The following is a 19,687-nucleotide window of genomic DNA, read 5'->3' on the forward strand; positions in this document are numbered from 1 at the left end:
TAATATCCAACAACAAATTTAATATTAATAACAAAACACCCTGAGACTAGTGCAGACAGGCAGAATGAAGCTTTAGGCAATTCATTCATGCTCTGTGAGTCCCTACATTTAATGAAAGATGTTTTTCCCCAAAGATTCTAAGAATCTATCAAATGAACTTGGTATATTAGAGTTGGATAAAAATGAAATTGTGGAAAGGAGGAGGTTTAGGATGGTGATCACTAATGTAACTTAAAGGTTTATTTTGTAGTTATCTTGATGTAAATTAAAAGGTGTCAAGGATATTTGAGAGACAGGAAATATGTAAGGATAGAAGATAAAAAGAATGATATTGCCACCCCTTTTCAGGATTTCAGGTTAACTACTACAGATTCAGTAACTCAGTTAATGATTTTTTCAGGACTTGTTCTGGCTCTTTATCAGTTCATTATTACAGGAGCATAAAGCAGAACAGCATAAAAAAATTGTTGTCAAACTTGCTACTCTGACTACTACTGGTGAATGGAACTACTAGTATGTGGCTATGATGCTGACTGAAGTAGTTATCTATGGTAGTAAGAGAAAAATTGGTTTACAGCATTTGGGCATTTAATTTTCATTCCCTTTTTCTTCATGCTGTTTTGTTATCGTAAAATGCTCAATTAAACCTAATTGAATTGAACAATAATAAATTACACATTGAAATCATATCATTTATCTGAGTAGAAATGAAAGAAATCATGACACCTAGAACCATAGTTTTGGAAGTATAGTTTACCTTTAAAATGCTTTTTTTTTTTTTTTTTTTTTTTCCTTCAGAGAACTTTTTTCAAGTTCCAGGTCACCTAGCATAGGAACTCCTTTTGTCCTAATTCATGAATGTGTATGTGTCTACACTATAAAATGAAACCCATAGAAGATAATGTCTAGGCATATGCTACTATTAATCAAAAACCTGCTTTTAACATACAACAGTTATCATATCATATCAAATAAACTCATTCCTTTCCCTTGTATTCAAGGGAAGATCACACCACTTTAGGTGAAATTTTATAATATCAAAAGATTTTCAAGTAGTACAAAATAAAAACAGGCATGTAGGCTATTGTTCAAAGGCAGAATTGTAATGTATCTGAGAAAATCTGCATCTTGAAATATCATCTACATAATATGTTTTATTTGCATATTGATATTTGTTACTTGAAGAATCTTTTTTTTCTAATTTCCTTTGAGTCACATTAAATAGTAAAGAAAGAGATTTAATGTCTTCCCTTCCTTGCAATTCTTCCCCCTAAACTAGGTTTTTGACTAACTAAAATTATGAAAACTAAAATATGGGCTATTCGTTCCTATAAATAATGGACTAAGAAAAAGGAAGAAGCCTTTAGGGAAGATTAAGTTTAGAAAGACTCTGAGATTCACCTAATCTTAGCCTGAAAAAAATCATCAGTAGCAAGAATATTGATTGGTGTGTACTTTAGTTCAGCAGCAACTGACTTAAAGAACTACAGTTCTAATCTAATGGGACCTCATCTTCTTCCTTCATAAGTTCAGTCTAATGATGCTTCAGAAAAGTAAAGTTTTGGCAGCAAGTAGCAATAAGCCTCTAGACTGGTATGAAGGAGTTAGCTCAAAACTAAATTTGGAAATTTAAATAGGTGCATCTCTGGTTTCAATGAAATACTTTTGCAGCATATGCTAGCAATGTCTGTTTCTAGGCTTTTCAAAACCATTTTTCTTTCTCCTTAATTGTAGTTCCCTGGTTGTTTTTATATTATGAGCTACTTGTAGAAAAATACAGGAAACAAAGTTACAATACAAATCTCCCTTGTCTGAGGCCACTGAGATCATTTGAAGCCAATCTGGTTTCAGGTTTTTGCTAACTATAAATTCAAAACCATGAATTATATGTATGCAATGTTGGTTGATTTACAGCAAGTGTTATGTGATTAAACAATAACCATGTTTCTTCTATCTATACAACTCCCCTGGAACTGGGGGAAAAGGAATGATTCCCCTCCTCCCCCCAAATATGATTCTAAATGTCACAGCACCCTCTGGGGAAAAAAAACATAATATCATCTATATTTTATTGTGCAACTTACTTAAAATTAAATTCTGAGAAATGAACTTATTTTAGAGGAGGTAGCGCTGAAAAGTATTTTGTCTTTTTCCTTTTAAAAATTATTTTATTATGTCAGCATTTTCTCCCAATAGTGTCAACTTTTCCTAAGGATACAGTATCCATTATTCAGTTTGCTAGATTATGCTTCTAGGGCAGTTCTCTAGTTGTTTTATTAGTATTTGCACTTGGGGGTAATGGAATAATAATAATAATGGAATAAATCTGTACAATTTAATGGGTATTGAGTTGATAAGTAAAAAAAAAACTTGGCAGATAACCATTTAACAAGCTATTGAGAATAAGTCTAGTAATAGCCTATTTTTAAAAATCAAGATTACTTTATCTAAAAGGTACAAGATTGTTTCTAAATGATATAGAAGTAGAACCCAAAAAACAGCATGTATTGCAAACTTAGATGTAAAAATTATGCTCACTATGCATTACAAAACATTACAGAGGTCAATTTGGATTTATGTCACATATCCTATACATGCCAAGTTTTATGGAAATCAGCAGAAAATAAAAATTGTTTTGGCAATACATTAGGACTTAGTTATTTGTCATTTTCACTTGAAATAATTATTTCAAGTTTCTAAATACCTTTAAAACATTAAGAGCTTAAAGCATGTTTGTATTGGCTTTTCTTGAGTATTTATAAAAATCCAGGTTTCTTTGCCTTTCCTTAAAGTCTTTATAGTCAAAAAGTCTATTTTACATAAAGTAGATAGGTACTTTGGTTCAACTGATAAGCTAAATGTTGCCTTGAGATCCAAGACTAGATTTCAGATGATTATCTCAATTACAGTCTAGTTTTAGAAAACTGCAGTTTTGTTTTCAAAGAAGTGGTAGAACAATTGAAATTTAAGGTTAATTTTTCCTTTTTTAAAATTTTAGTTTATTCCATAATAAAGCTATTTAATTATGGCCACCAGATAAGTGAAAGCATTGCATTTGCTATTGTGAAACATTCAGAATAGCTCTCCTCTGTGTGTGTGTGTGTGTGTGTGTGTGTGTGTGTGTGTGTGTGTGTGTGTGTGTGTACTTTATATGTTTATGCTTTTTTTGTTTTCACACTTAAACTTCCCCCACATACATTCACATACTTTGATAAAGAACTGTCCAGTAATCTTTGTGGCTCGGCTTGAATCTGCTCATTGCCTGGCCCCTTGCTGCCCAGAAGCACACTTGATCCTTATCACTGTCCTGTATCTCGGGGAACATATAGCCTGGGAAGGAGCGAACGGAGAAGATAGTATCTGAAAAGTGTTGCTAGTGAGTGCACCTTTAGAAAAATCCCATCGACTTGGCTTTCAGGGACCGGACTGGCCCACTGCTGTTGAACAAAGGCAGAAGGGAAAGAAACAAAATACAAGTTAATAGAGTGAGTTTACCACAACCAAGAAAGTAGCCTTTCCTTTTTTACGTAAAAGTATATTTTTCACGTAAAAGTATATTTTTCACGCTGCGTATACGGAATTGAAATTTACGGCTGTAAAACTAGAATATAAGAGAATTGAGACGATGTGATTTTGAAACCTGGACCCATCAGTAATTTAAAATAAATGTAAATTCAGTAAAGATTGGAGTTAGTGCGAGTTTGCTGTCTTGTTTGTTGTTCTGTGACGCTTTAGAGAGATACAGTGAGCAAAGATAACTCGGGCTTCCCATCCCTGACCCCAGCTAGCTTAATTAAACGCTCATTTAGACACATGGCAGTGCATCTCGAATTACTTGTCCCACTTGCATGGATGTTGACTTTAGTTAAAAATAAAAACATTCTCGTGTCAAAAGCTTAAGTTTTGTCACTGCCAGCAGGACACGAGACTGCGAATGCTGACCAAGCTCATGCTCAGGACGTGCTCGCTTCTGACATATATATATATATATATATATATAGTTAATGGACCCGGAGTAGAGGTGGTGTGAGAGGAGGGCGGGGGACCAAGGGGAAGAATTGTTGATTTATTTCTGTTTTGCTAGAGACGTTCAATAATTCGAAACAGTTCTCACAGTAGCGTCCATGACAACTTAATGTACAAAAAAAAAAAAAAAAAAAAAAAAAAAAAATCGCCATTAAAGCGTCAATAGGAGTTGATGGGGGGATCGGGGAGGAGAGGCAAGGGAAAGTGGAAAAGAGGTTGGGGGAGGGAGAGCGAGGGGATTGATTGCTTTTTATGGTTTTTAAATGGCCTGTGCAGTGTATTCTTAAATGCAACTTCCAGATGATTTATAGATCCAAGAGTCTCAACTGAAATTGCACCACAGGAACAAAAAATGGAGGGGGGAAGAGGAGGAAAAAAGGAAACTGAACTGGGTCTGCGCTTGTAGACAGCGCCATGAAAAAATTCTGTTGCAACCCAGAGATGTGTGGACGTTTGGACAGAGAGGAGTTTGGAAAAGCAGTGGCAGGCTGGATGTCTGTCATCTTGCGGAAACTTCCTCCTCCCTCTCTCTCCCCCTAAACTGCAACCTGTTAGGGGGCCAGGCTGGAGAGCTCAGAGGCTCGTTAGCCAACAAATTGTAGAGACTACTGGGAGGGCGAGCGGGGAGTTTGGGGGTGGGGGAGGGGGAGGACCAAGATGCTTTAGATTAGAAGCCAGGCGGGCAGTAGCCTGCATCGAGCATTGCAGCAAGGACAGATGCACAGCACCCCAACCCAGGAGTTTCTCTTTCCCATTTCTTTTTGCACAGGATTTTCTGCAAGGAGACTGTACCAAAGCAAAACAAAAACTGAACTGGAAGCCCCGGGTCGCTTTTGATGTAAGTTTCTGTTTTGTAATGAAATGATCTTTTTCATCGAGCTGAGGGGAGGGAGGGGGAGAGAGAAAAAAGGCAAAGACTGGGATGGAGACGGAGACAAAATCAGCGTATAAAATTGACTTCGGGATGTTTTTTAGGCGGTTGGTGATATTTTGAAAGAGATGATGAAGGCTTATTTTCTGAACATTAAAGGCATAGTAGTAGTAGCCAGTCTTCGTTAAGTTTTTCAGAGTATACAAATAGCGGTAAGAGAATTCAAAATGATCTTTTCAAAGGAAAAGAAGGACAAGACTACAAAATGCCAAAGCCTTAATCTGAGACTGTCAGTTTCGGGGAGCTCATCAACAAGGCAGAAAATGGGCTAGCTTGTTCTGTGTCCTTTCAATAAGGAAAGCATTTTCCTCTTTTCTTTTCTTCCCGAAACCCTGGCCTTGCAGTTGCTGATTCCTTCCTTGTATACATTGTAGCGATCATTTTTTGCAAATGGTATTATTTCCACCTAGTCCTGGTAAAAGAAATGTTTCTCCAGCTCTCTTCCAGCCACTATCGAATAGTCCCCAAGAAGCCAGGGCTCAGGGAGGATAAGCATTGGTGAAATAAGGAAAGGACCTATCTAAGGGAAGGGAGTTGGGACAAAGTTGAAACACACTGTAGGGGCAGTCCAGCCGATGTCAGGGATTGGGATGGGTGGAAGTGTTGAAACAGAAGATAAGCACATCGCCTTTCTCTTTTCTACCTGCAGGAACTGGTGAAAGAGATGGTTGAGGCTGATGTGGTTCTCATGAAGCACAACCCGAATGCCTAAAATGACTTCTGATACCCATTCGGACAGCTGGTCTCCTGAAGAGATATGGTCACCCTAGCCAATCTTCTGGAGGGTTCATTTTCTCCTTGTAATCAATTGGGTGGAGGGCACCTGACTGCAGAAGTGGGGGGACTGGCAATTGATGTGGTGGTGGAAAGGAAGATTTAGTCACATCCAACATTGATTTTTTTCTCCCCAATACTCCGATGCCATGATTGCCTGGAAAAAGAAGAATCTTTCATTCCCAGAAAGACTATAAAATCAAAACTGTGACCACTCCAAAGCTTGGTTGCATATTATTTCATTTATTTCATCTGAAGGACTTTATGTAATCTATAGGATGGTTTTAATCACAATTCATTTTATGTAAAATTATGTTGTAAAACAACAGAAATTGTGGGGCCTTTAAATTGTCTTTTTTTCTTATTAAATTGGTCTTTCTATAAACCAGGATCAAGAGAGAATCATTTATTGTTTTCTCCAACTCCAGAGTGAAAATCAACAAAACAGAAGCCTATTCACATTTTGCTTTCTTCATCTGAATCCCCTTACCTTTATCTCTTCAATTTCATATTCTTAATTTCTATAGAGTCATATTTTCCTCAGTTCTTCACCTTTTAAGCTGTTCCCCTAGATAGACTCCTTCCACTCCTAATTCTTTTAGTATCAGTCATTTGTTAACTATAACTTTTTGAGTTACTTTTTGAGTACAAAAAGCCATTTTCTGACCTGGCTAACTGAGTCCTGAGCCGATGGAAAGCCAAGGAAAGCTTCAAACGAAAGGCAGAGCTCCTATGGATTTTTTTTTCCCCTAGTGACAATAAGCTCCTCTATCCAGCCACAGTCAGAACCTAGTTCCTGCAGAAGTGAACCATTCACATTCCATCCTGTTTCTGCTTACTATAATTAGATCTCATAAGAGAGTTTGAACCATCTCAAAAAAGATGGTTAAGAAAAGAAATATCTGAAGGGGCGGGGGGGGGGGGGGAGGAGAGGGAGAAAGAAAAAGAAAAACTTAAAGGTAAGTAAATGTTGTTGGAACATTTTGTGCCAAAGTACCTAGGTTATCCAGAGGTCATGAAGGCGATACATTTCCCTTTGGTCTAAGATTTTTTTTTTACTCACTTATTATTTTCATCCTTTTTCTCATCATTGTAGTCTTTCTTCATTCAAATAAAAAAAGGGGGGGAATTCCAGTTTATCAGTCTCAATGACAAGATCTGGACATTGCCTGAAATCACAGTTTATTACACTGGCTCCTAGTTTCATTGTTCATAGACAGTATTCACTGTTTATGTAGCTTTATGGGTTTTATATATGTATGTATATACTGTACATACATATAGTGGATATAACATATATGCCTACAGTACATATACACACACAGATGTACATAGGAAAACATGGAAATATTAAAGTATCATCAGAATCATATATCAATGTAGAGGTCTCTAAATTATTGAAGTATATGTATATGAAACAAACACATTCGTGTAAAATGGATGCCTACTCATGTATACTTCTACAAAACAGGTATGTTTTTTCTTAAGTATATATAGGTACAAAAGTAATATCTTGTTTCTAGAACTATGATACATCAATTACTTTATGAAAAACAAAGACCAAAAACTAAAAACTCTCAATACCCATCCAATAAAATAATATTAAAATATAGTAAATTAAAGTATTTTAATATAAGCATTTGTGTATGAGACAAAACTATTTCTGAATATATTCAGGGGCAACTTTATGATATGTAGAGGGAGGGGTGGTAATGGAGGTGGGTGGGGAGAGTGACTGAACTGAGCTTTTAACAGTCCATGAGTAACCAGGCTGCTGGAGAAAGAGGGTTCTTTGTGTGCCTTCGTGAAAGGCAGCAGGCAGTCTCCAGAGGTGCAATGGAAAAAGTGTGTGCTTTGCAATGAGGTGGTTTCAGGGTTAGATGGAGCAGAACTGGGGCCGAGCTGTGCAGAACTGGGCTTTCAGAAGCAAGGCTGGGGAACACTGCGCTTCTCTCCATTCTGTGCAGAAGCTCGATGGTTGCTAATTAGAAACAGATGGTTTCTTGAAGACTGTGCTACAGGACAGACCTTAGAGAACCCTCTCTGTGTGCCTCTTATTCTCTCCGTGTCTCTGTATATGTCCCATTCTTTCTCTGTCCCCCCCTCCTAACTTTCTTCCTACCACCCCCCCATTTCTCTCTCTCTCTCTCTCTCTCTCTCTCTCTCTCTCTCTCTCTCTCTCTCTCTCTCTCTCTCTCTCTCTCTCTCTCTCTTCTTTCTTTTTTTCTTTCTTTCTCTCTCTCCCTCTTCCTTTTCCTCTCCTTCTCCTTCTCCCTCTCCCTCCCCCCATCTCTTTCTCTCTCTGTCTCTCTTTTACCTCCCTCTCTCCCCCCTCTTCTTTTACTCATATTTTCTTCCCCCTTCTCTCTCTCCTCTCATTTTTGACACAATATATACATCAATCAATATACATTATTATTATATTATTATTCCACACAGGGGTGCAAGTTCCCATTTTATTTTAGTGCTCCATAGTTTTCTCTCTTTACCTATCCTCTCTCACCATCGATATACATACTTTCTATCTTCTACACACATGAATAAGAAATTGCCTGGCCTTTCCAGTGGCCCTATTTAATCCCAAGTGTGGATATAGAGCAGAGGCAATATATTGTGGCTTTTTAGAACAATCCCAAAGCCATAATAAGCTTCCTCATTGAGGAAGAGATGAAATACAAAGCAAATTCTTAATGCAACAGTAGCAAAGCCATAATTTTAAATTATAGTTCTTAAAATGGACTATAACATCAGTTTTTGAAGGAAAAAAATAGTTTACACAAGATGGATATCAGAAAAGTATTTTCGGATACGACTTTCTATGCTTTCCTTTGGTTTCAATCTTGGTGGTCCTATGGGGCCCTTTTGGTTTTATAGCCTCTCAGGGTGGGGGCAGAGGGAGAGGAGAGGATTTACAAAAATGATCTTCCATATTTCTATTTTTTTTTTTTGGTCTGTGAGAAAAATTAATTTGGATAACCTCCACAAGAAAACTATTAGTAGAAGATTTCTTTAATGCTAAATTAAAGAAAGAAATCAGCTTTGGGGACCTTTTTTTTGCAAAACCCTTTAAACTGTGTTTAAAGTAGCTTGTATTCCTCAATTTTTATTATAGACTATGAAGGTGATGAGCACAGTATTAACTGGCTTTTCAACTCTTAGAAGCCAAGAAGGAAACAGAATGGGTTAGGAGCATCTTTTTCCCTTGGGATCTTTCAGTCATGCCTACCCTTTGACCTGCCAATGATGATGAGGCTCCTGGGTTTTGTGATTGCTGGGATCATTTTTCAGTTCCAAGAAGTATAAGGATCCAGATACTTAAAGGGACTTTGCTTTTAAATAATTATGACCCAGTGATCATAAGAATAATAAGCCTATCATCATCATAATAAGCCCTTTGCAGCTATTTGGTAGCCAAAAAAAATGTGTATGTGTATGTACACACATATACACACTATATATATCTAATAAAACATACATATCTGTGTGTATATTTTATAAATATATATTTTCATGTATTATATATGTATTTATGTATGTATGTATAGTCTAGTTGGGAGCTCTAAGCAAAATAACAAAGTACTTTGGAAAAACAGACCTTAATGAAATTCATCTCTTACAAAAAGGAAAGCTTCTTAAAGGTATTCAAAGATTGTTTTGAACAAAGCTGTACGTTTATTTTCTTTAAACACAAACTGCCAAGGTATGAGACAGCATCAGTTCTGAATTAGTAACTTTTATTGACTTGAGTTGTTGTATGGCATAGGTACAATCAAACACTTGAAAAGTTAGCAGTCATTTCTCCTTAAATATATTGTTGACAAATAAGTTTCCTTGTCCTGAAAAATTATGCTAAAAGATGCTTTATTTTTATTTATAAGTTTCAACCGCTTATTCCTACTTAGACTGAACAATTCAGTCTCCATGAATGGAAGTTCACACTATTCACAGTAAAATATATTATTTTCTTCAACTTGCCACCCTATTTTTCTCACAAAGTAGACCATATTCCTTCATATCAAGCATAGAGGAAAAGAATTGTTTAGTGCACATAAGTAATCATTTTGAGTGGAAGGTTCATTCTTACTTTAACAAAAGGATTTTACTTATGTGTGTAAATTTTTTCATATATTTATTTGCATTTGTGTTTGTGCATGAGTATTCATGTTTTCATATTTTGTGTGCATGTTCAGATAAATAAGACTCTCTGCCCCTATTTCAAAGGTTTTAAATATTGGTATTTTGGAATTTTTTTTAATGGAAACTGATGTGATGATTTAAAAACAAAACTAATTTTTCAGGACTAAGTTAGCTAAAGCAATTGAACTCCTTAGCCTCTACTCCAACCTTCCCTCAACTATTACAGTCCCAAGATTGTTTCTATAGCAAATAAATAAGAGGTGAGGACTAAAAACTTGATTTCTTTAGGATGTCAAAACTGGCAGGAAGCTGCTGTTGTGCAATGAGGTCCTAGGATTTTAGATAAGACTAGGTGGAGAGCAAAGCAAAATGGGGGTGGGGGGAGAGTCATACAACTGCTCGTGAAGCTAAATTACGAATAAAATGAGAGGGAAAGAGAATGGATTGCATTCCCACATTCCTTTGGTGCCCTGAGTAATCTTTGAATTAGATCACATCTTTAAGGAAGAACTAGGCATAGGTTTTTTCACTAATAATTCCCTTTCTCCAACCTAAATAAGCTTCAGACTCGGTCCTGACACTACTAGGAAATACAATATTAGAAAGACATTTTTAAAAGGAGGTTGAAGAAAGGTGTTACAACAGGTCATCCTACTCCTTCCCGAACCTTTCTTAACAAGCCAGTTTTGTGTGTCAAAGAAGGTGGAGAGTGTCTCTTCAACATTCTCCCTCCCATCCTGTGCATAAGAGGAAGGGGTGGCATACAAGTATGCACATAGTCACACATCTGCATATACAGCTGTGTGTTTTTTTTTTGTTGTTTTGTTTTGTTTTAGTCATCACCACCAACCCTATCCTGAGAGTTAGTATAATGAACTTTATCTTTTTCTTTTTTTCTAGGCCCAGACCAGAATTTCCCATTTGTACAACATTCAGAAGTCATGTAGGAGTTGTGCTTTGCAAAAGTTTTGAATGTCTAACACTGAGAATTATTACTAGTGGCTATATCTCCAGGCCATTTCAACTTTTCCCATACCTTCCCCCTCCCTTTCCCCTTTCTTTAAGCTTGTCAGTACAAGAGAACCTGTGCTGAGGGACTGAAAATCCTGAAACAGTAACAGCCTTGGATTAAAACTCTGCTGGCCTCTTCCTGGCGGCGCCTTATGCCGCCTCCCCAGCTTACAGCTCCAGTGGCCTTGAAGAGGGGCAGCAAAGGAATGCCTGACCGCTTCCTGCTCCCCAGTAACACACTCCTCTTTCTCTTCCCTGTTCCCAAAAGAGATCCTATTTGGGCCAATTGGATCTACAGAGTACAAGATGGCTCCCTCTTTTGCGGGTCCTTTGGGCCAACCTTTCTGTCTTGGAAAGGAATTGTGACAAGTCCCTAGGAAGGGGAAAATCTCTCAGAGGGAAAAGGATTTGATCAACCTACTCCAGAAGTTCTAGCTGGTCTCTCCTATCCTGTTATATAGGTTCTCTATTTTTTCCTCTGATCAGAGACCTTCTAAATGGCAAATATCCTAAATGCCCTACCATTCTGTGTGACTTTATGACCTTGAACTAGTAGCTGAGTGACCTTGGGCAAGCCATTTAACTTTACTGGGAATCAATAAATCTATAAAATGTGGAGATTGGCCCAAGTGATCTCTGAAGTAACTTCTACCTCTAAAGTGCAGTATGCTCAAGAGTGCATCCCCGACCATACTTTCTGCTAAGGTTTATGTATGATTACATAGGTGCATTGGTTAACATGCTTGCAGCTTGCATTCAATGCCCATATGGGTGATGGGGAGAGAGCAGGTGGCAGCTGCTTATAAACTCACTTTTCTTGTTTCTAAAGATGAGCCTGAATTATCCCTCAGCCACTCCTCACTCTCACCCCCTATACAGAATCCAGAAGGATGGCCTAAGGAACTGATGCTTAATGGAATTTAAATCCAAAGTTCTGGCGACCACATCCGCGGAAATGCTCCCCATCCCCCACATACACACCCGACCCCGACGTCTCTTCCCCAGCCCTCACCACCACCCCCCCTAACCCCGCAGGAGGATACGTGATACGCGTCCCGCACTGAAACTAATAAGTGATTAGAAACGATTCTGAAGTTCGCGGCCATGACCGACTGAGTCGGATCGATTGATAAACCTCGGAGGGAGGAGGGTAGTGAGTTTGAGATCTCGAAGATAATGACTAAAGGGATTATCTCCCTTCTCACCACTATCCCATACTCTCTCCCCACTATCATCTCTTAAAACTTTTGTTGGATGTCAAAGGAGGACCTATCACAGAATGGAAACAGAGGAGCCCTTTGGATTAGACTCCCAGACTGTTGGGGGAAGGGGAAGGGAGGTGGCCAGAGAGAGGGAGGGAAGGGAGGGAAGGTATGGCCAAGGGGTCAAGTCCTTTGGGATATTTTATCTCTTGAGTCGCTGAGCGAATTAAACAGATCTTTCTCAAGTCGATCCCTAAAATGTTCAAAAGTAACCCAGGATGAGATGGGCCTGAGGCAGGAGGTGCCCAGAGCTAAAGTGGACGTTTCCGAAGCCTAGGACAGCAGCATCCGTCGGACCCAGCCCATCCCTCCATCTCTGGAAAGCCTGGACCGCGAAAGATCAGGAAAAGTGGGGGAAGCAGGTCAGTCTCTGGCAGAAGAGAAAGCAATACTTGATTTTTGGTTTTCGTCGGGATCTTTTTCTACCATTCCCCATCCACATATTCGTAAATACTCTTCCATTCAGCGTTTCTCTAATTTAGAGGTGGAGATAAGGTGATCCAGAAGGAGGACGGAAAGTTTCGTCCTTTCGCCATTCTTTCTGGAAATGACAGGCTGCAGGCGTTCCTCTTAAGTAAAAGCGTGAAAAACTTTGCTGTCTGCAGTGGCTGTGTTTCTGTCCCTCCTCTGTCCCAGGAGGCCTGCCGCACGCAGAGACTGGCGTTGACTCTTCAGATCTCCGCACCAGACTGCAACCCCCGCATTCCTGCCTAGGCGGAAAACTTCAGGCTGGTGGGACTGCAGTGTCCCTGTGTGTCCTTCATGCATAGTGGTAGAAAAAAATAATCATCTGGAACCTTGAAGCAACGCCCCTCCCCCTCTCCAAGGACTGCAGTCCTATCCCTCACGTTCTCGCTAGACTGAGGTAACCTGGTCAGTTGACCTTAGGGACTGTGCATTTAGTTCGACTTGAAGATCTTGAGACCTTGATTCTTGATCCTGTGGCACCGCCTCCCGCCCCCCAAGAGCCTGCTTGCTTGTCCAATGCCCAATAATCGTCATGTATAAGGTAAAGCGTCTTTATTCTTTGCAACTTCCACTAAATTCATAACCACAATAAATAATCTAACTCCTAGTATGTATCTTCAATTGCTTTAAAACGCAAACTTAAAAAAAAAATTCTCCACACCACATCTCGTCTTTAATAATAAGTTTGACCTCATGTAGGTCCTGGATTATTGCTTTGTTCTGTTAATTTTTAAAAAATCTTTTTCCCCGCCAAACTTCTAAACATCTGATGGCTTCTTAAATTTGAGTCTCGCATCCAGCTTGCGCATTTACAATGTTAATATGCCCTGTGCACATTGCGAGCAGGGCCTCGGCCTGCTTTTATGTCGGAGGAAATTCGTCTGTCTTAAGAGTTAATGACTCTAAATGTGTTGGTTTTCCTGCTTTTTCCCCAGAGACAGTGAGGAGTGGTGGGAGGGAGGGAGACTTCTGTCGTTTTATTATTTGTGGCCAAAATCTGTACAAAGCTAAATTACACCGAAAGTCATATATTATCCTCTGTATCTGTCCTCAACACTAAAATTTCTTTCCTCTGCTTCGTTTCCACCTTATTCCTCCCCTTTACCCTTGTCCCAAAGACCCCTACACACACACACACACACGCACATGCACACACGCACACACACACACACACACACCCCTTCTTCATCCCGTAGTCCCCTAACTGTGAAAGGTCAGGTGAAAGTCTCCAGCAGGTATGTCTCTAGCCGCTGGCCCTCGAACTTGCTTCCCTAACTCACAAATTGTTCTCTCCTGCCCACCCAAGTCGCTCCAAGCTGTGTTTACTTAAGGGGCAAAACTGACGGCCAATTACCATCACAGAGAAGACCTGGGACAGATCTTTGCTCTGGATGGATGGGCATCTTCAGCAGTAGTGCTGCCGGGGCTCAGAAGGGCCTCGAAAGGATAACTACTGCGCTGAGGACAGTGAGTAGAAAAGGATGGAAAAGATTTAGTCTTTCTTTTTGAGGGACCTAAGAGTTGAAGGTATTGGACTACCCTTAAAGAAATGAGAAGAGAAAGCCCTGAGCTATGGGAGTTATACCCTGGCATCAAGGTGACACAACTTAATGCCAAGAAGCTTTAAGGACGCTGACAAATAGAATTACCAAAGGGTACCTCCATAGGTCGGTTCCGGGCCTGGAGCCTAGATCATGCCTTTTCAGTAGGGGGAATGGGGGTGGGAGGAGGGAAAGGGCCATCCTAACATTCCCCTCCTTCAGGGACCCTCTGAGTAGATCAGAATATGTTTCTCACCAAAACTGGTATACTCCTACACTAAAATAAATTATGGATCTCTCTCATTAGAAGCCATTTACCGGGCACTGAAAGAAGTTGCTGAATTTTTTAGAGTCAAAACGACTCTTTCGGCGTCTCTCTCACACATTACCCCCCCCCCCCCCCATTGTTGTGCCTGAATGCCAATATTCTACTTCCTGAAGTCAGTCAGTCACTCACGCAGGGTCGCTGATATGGAAAGACATGGAAACTCCAGTTCCTACTGAATCTAGTATAATATGCTCAATATGCTGCAAATTTAAAATCAGTCAGGGAAAAAATCAAGTAAACAAAACAAACAAAAATAATGTAAAACAGAGGGTTCTCTCGGAGCCAGAGTAAGCTTGGAAAGTAGTACAGCAAAGTTAAGCTGAGCCTTATGTTCCTATACACCTTTCTAAGAGCTTCCAATGAGGCAGATATGGTACATTTTCTTCAATTTTCCAGTACTAATCACGTTGCCTAACTTAGTCCTTCCGAAGCCCTCCTTCTAGCCAACTGCTAGAATTGGAATGCTTTTCTTTATTATGCGTGGCTCCATTTCCCTCACCGGTTTTAGAGAGACGAACTGACCTCAGTTCTGTACGGGGGATATATTAAGCCTGGGCTGAACAAAGTTCTCTAAGTCTCTCCTAAAGCAAAAACTGGGATTCCCTTGGGGAAAAGAGAAGGGAATAGACAGAAGTCCAAATTTCAGTCTTCTTATTCTCCGCTCCCAAGCCTAATCCCAAGAACCGTTCCGAAAATTTCAACCCCTAGCAGAAAAACAATATCTGTAAAATAAGATCTTCTCTGGGGCAGCAGCAAATTGCCGATTTAGGAGAGTCGAGATCAAGCTAGGACATTTTAACTTCAGAGTCTTATTGGACCTGGAAGATGGGGAAGGAAAAAGAAATTGGGGGGACGGAAAGCGATGAAGCAAACGAGAACAAATTAAGGATGGAAGAGACAAAAGCATCAAGAGGAAAAGAATTAGAAGCACAAGAAGGAATAGAGGGATCGGGAAAAAGAGAACAATCCGTTTTTTTAAGAAGTTCTTTTTTTTGTTAGTGCTATGCAATGATGAAGAAAAAGCTAGTCTCATCATAGGAAGATTATGTGGATATTTGTCCTAAGGGCTCAGATTTTCTGTTTACATAGGTCTGAGTGAAAACGCAATTAATAAAAACTCTCTGTGGCTAAACTATCTCCTAGTTATAATCTAAATGAGAGCTATCAGAGAACAGGGATTTTAAAAGTTTATCTCTGCCGCCTTACGGCCAAGTTTTGGATTTTTTTTCTTCCCGTGCTGATTTAGCTATTGTCTCATTAAATTAGACTTCATTTGATTAAAAAAAAAAAATCTCATTAGCTCCTTGTCTCCTTCCCCTCCTCCATCCTACTCCCCTCCCCATTATTTCCTTCTTCTTACATCCACCTCCACTTCACCCTTCCAGGCTGCCAAATAGTGTGCTAAAGATTGTGACATCTTTTCTTGACCCTCTTGTCTCCTTCTGTGTCTTTCTGTTCTCTTGAAAAATGATTCAGCAGAGCTCTGATTGAATTTTATTCCTTCCTGACCTGGCTTGCTTTTATTACTTGGACACCATCAATCTCAACTCTAACGCGACGTTTTGTTTATGACTCTGGAAAGAAACGAATGAATGGCTTCATAAACCAGATCATAATTAAACTGAGAGAAGGAAAAGCAGGAGAGAGGGAAAGTGTTCTTTCCTGATAGTAAGTGCACACAAATGGCATTCGACAGAATGAAAAGTTTTCCACTCTGAGGTTCAAGATTTTGGGATCCCCCATCATTTCCCCCTAACCCTTTTCTATCTCAGATCACAGCACGTCCCAACATTGCGTGTTTGTGTGTGGGGGGAGGTGGGGGGTACTTAACAGATGTCAGGGGAGAAAATCGTCACCCAGACTTTTCCTTAAAGTCACTTTATCAACATAAGAAGAAAGAAGGGAAATTCTGGGGACATTTCTAACTGCCTGATTTGCTTACCCTACTTTCACCCTCCATCGCATGAACAATTCAAGATTCTAGTGTTCTTTAGAGAGCACCGCCAATAAGATTTAAAAAGAGGATTTTATCCCTTTAAAATAAAAAGAAATATCTCCCCCTTTCCAATTGATCTCTAACAGAGGTCTTTGTATTCTTCATTTAAAGGTGCTCAAGAAAACAATAACTCAAATCTGATTACTTCAGAAAAATAGAGAATTAGTTCTATTATTAATTAAGCTATACATGTTGATAAATAATTGTGGAATAGTGCATCTTTTAATTAAAGAGACGGGCAAAGTGCTAAAAAAAAAAAATACTGTGTAACCTAGGATCCTGGTATCCATATTTCGTATAGCTTATGTCTTATAAGCCAACTTACTAGTTCTCAAGTTAAAAAATATATCTCTTGCTACATACACTTTTAAATACATTAAAACTTCCTATAGTATATCTAATTTCAACACTTTCCCGTACCTTCAGATACTTATAATTTCCAATAACCTTATTTCACCTCAGTGCAGCCTAATTTAAAGACATCTAACTCTCATTGCTGAAAAGATATAAACCAGAATTTCAAAAATGCTCAAAGCAATAAGCATATTTCCCTAATATTCATTTAAAATGAGGAAACTTTCTGTTGGATTTTTCTTAAATTGTTGATGGGTATTAGGGAGTAAAGATAAATTCACGGCTAGTGAGAAATAGAATCACGAAAAACAAGGGGTTTTAAATACAGGTCTATGCAGGACTTCTGATTTTTAATTCAGGAACCTAAGACATTTTGTTTCGAAATTGTGATAGAGCCATCTTGTGTAGATAAAGCTATACTGAGTGTGTCAGTAAAAGAAAAATTCGAAATGAAGTAAGCAGCAATAATTAGTGAAATACAGTTCGCTGACCGAGTAAAAAAAAGAACCATCAGATTTTGACTCAGGGACTATTTCCTAGATTCTTACAACCCAATGAATTCAAATACTTCTTCCCTACTCTTGTTTCCTTTAAACTTAAAGAGGAAGGAGCTAGGTCCTTATGGAATTTTTTTCTGATACTAGTCTGAAATCTCAAATTTCTTATAGAAGGGTTATTTTTTTCCGCCAGCCCTGCGCAACTTCTCTTTGGGTTAGGTTGATAATCCAGAAATGGAACGATCAATTCGCTTTTTTCATTTACACACTCTTACCTCTCCCCCAAGAAACAGTTGCAAACTGAGTGGAGAGGCCGAAGGCCCTTTCTCTCTTGGAGCTGCAGTAACATCTCCTCACCTTCCTCCTCTTCCCCTCCCCCCACTCCCATCCCCGGTCTCCCATCAAATCCTTGGTTCAGTTGAAAATGAAAAAGGCCAAATTCAGTAGCTCTTTTAAAAGTGTACACGTTCAGAACATTTCTAAGAAGGTCTCCAAAGCCCCAAACCAGTCATGGCTCATGATATTTTAAACTTGAAGTAAGAAATCGGACCTACAACGGAACCGAGGCACTCCCAGACATATTACATATGTGTGCGATCGCGCGTCATGTGTCTGTTCATGACGAGGTGATAGGCTTACCTCCTTAAAGGCACTCACTTAAAATCTGTTAGTCTATCTCTAGGCACCGTCAAACTACTTACTCTCACTTTGGGACGGATCTCTTCTCTCTTTGAATTCGGTTAAAAAAAAAAAAAAAAGCATCCTACCAGCGTCGATAGCATCTGAAGTAAATTAAAACGCAAGCGGACGCCACGAAAACTGCGGGGCAGAGGGCAGATATATTAGGATTCTACTTCCACATGTAAGGGACCCAGCCCGAGGGAATCCAGAAAGCAGTGCTAGCCCTAATGCAGGACGCGACATGCCTTTTCTGAGCTGCACTGGCTTGCACTGTCTCCTAGAGGAAGGCCGGCCGCGAAGTCTGCTTAGCTTTGGACCGCTTTAGGAAAAGTGATCCCTCACTCCGAGGCTGCGGCCGAGATTGCACGAGTCGATCCCGAAAACTCTCAGCATAAAGTAACGCTTGAAAATGCAAGTAACCTTATAGTGGTGACCTTTATTTTGGTTCTTAAAGTCTCTACTAGGTTGGCTGATCCCCATTACTACTGCTAGCATTGCTGCGGCTTCCCTTCCCCCCTCCCCCAACAAAGTAAAGTCCAATTCTGTCACACGTGAAGAATGAAATTTCTCTGACCTTTCCACCCCGTGATGTATTCCTAAATACACGTGTGTCTTCAAAACAAAAGGCGGCGAATGATGAGTAAATAGTTAATAATAATACTCTGGATCAGGGTGAGGAGGTAAAGAGGGAATGAGAAGGGAAAGAGGAAAAAGGGCAGAGAGGATATCGGAAAAGGGGGTGGAAAAAAAGAGACAGACGGCAGCGTGTTTGCTTTTAGACCTGGGCAACAGGCAGGGGCTAAAGCTCAAGCAGCTTAGATAGAATAATTATAATACAGCAGTTCAAATCTCGCTCGCGGCAACACCCCCCCCCCTTCACACACACACACACACATACACACACACACACACACACACACACACTTTCGACATATGTCTCAGACACACACCCCTTCTCCGCCTACCTCCCCTTCTCTCCTCCTCTCTCGGCCTCTGGCATTCACAAATCCACCCGGTGATTAAACCATCAGAGTTAAACAAAGGTCCTCTTTGATTCTATTTATTTTCTCCCCAAGCAACTCGCTTCTAGAACCCGCTGGAGACAACTCTGGGAACCCGGTAAAGGGAGAGGAGCAAAAGTCGAGGAAGGTGAAGCTAGAGGGTAGAGGAAAGAAAGAGAGAAAATACAAACAAAAAAGACGAAGTCGCCTCCGTTGTAATGTATAATTAAAGCTAATTAAAGGAAAGGCATTATCAGGCAGAAGAAGAAGCTCGGAAAGAAAGCGTCCCCAAACTTTGGACGTCTGACTTTGAAAACTTGTCAGAACCTACAAATTGGGTAGGCATCCCCATTGCTTCTCTCAACTTATCTTAAAAACAAAAACTGCATAAAAGTAAAGGAACTACCCACTATTCCCCGCCCTAAACTCAAGAACTGGGTTTTGGGGGCTGTTTGCATTGGATAAATTAAACAGTATAGTTTCTTCTGAAGTGGATAGCTCTTTGGGCATTTGATTGTAGAAATAGCTGAATGAACAGTCAACCTGGATGGAGTCCGACACCTGCTTGCCTTTCTTTGCCGGCCTTAACTAAAACCAACCTCGAACCAGGCACAGGTAAGAAAACACTGTGAACAAAACAGCTTTTTAGTCAGTCACATAAGCATCCGTTCCCCCACTAA

General features: G+C 39.7%; 1 protein-coding gene across 1 annotated transcript in view; it reads left to right on the forward strand.

Moving 5' to 3' along the window:
• GMDS (GDP-mannose 4,6-dehydratase) overlaps window positions 1-6,119 on the forward strand; it is a 751,186-nt gene extending 745,067 nt beyond the window's left edge. The window contains exons 10-11 of the mRNA XM_074270339.1: window positions 4,796-4,864; window positions 5,607-6,119. Coding sequence (XP_074126440.1) covers window positions 4,796-4,864; window positions 5,607-5,669 — 132 coding nt within the window. The 3' untranslated portion in view covers window positions 5,670-6,119. The remainder of the gene's footprint in view (window positions 1-4,795; window positions 4,865-5,606) is intronic.
• Window positions 6,120-19,687: the final 13,568 nt, after the last annotated feature.

The sequence above is a fragment of the Sminthopsis crassicaudata genome, chromosome 1 (genome assembly GCF_048593235.1).
Source record: "Sminthopsis crassicaudata isolate SCR6 chromosome 1, ASM4859323v1, whole genome shotgun sequence".
Classification (NCBI taxonomy): Eukaryota; Metazoa; Chordata; class Mammalia; order Dasyuromorphia; family Dasyuridae; genus Sminthopsis; species Sminthopsis crassicaudata.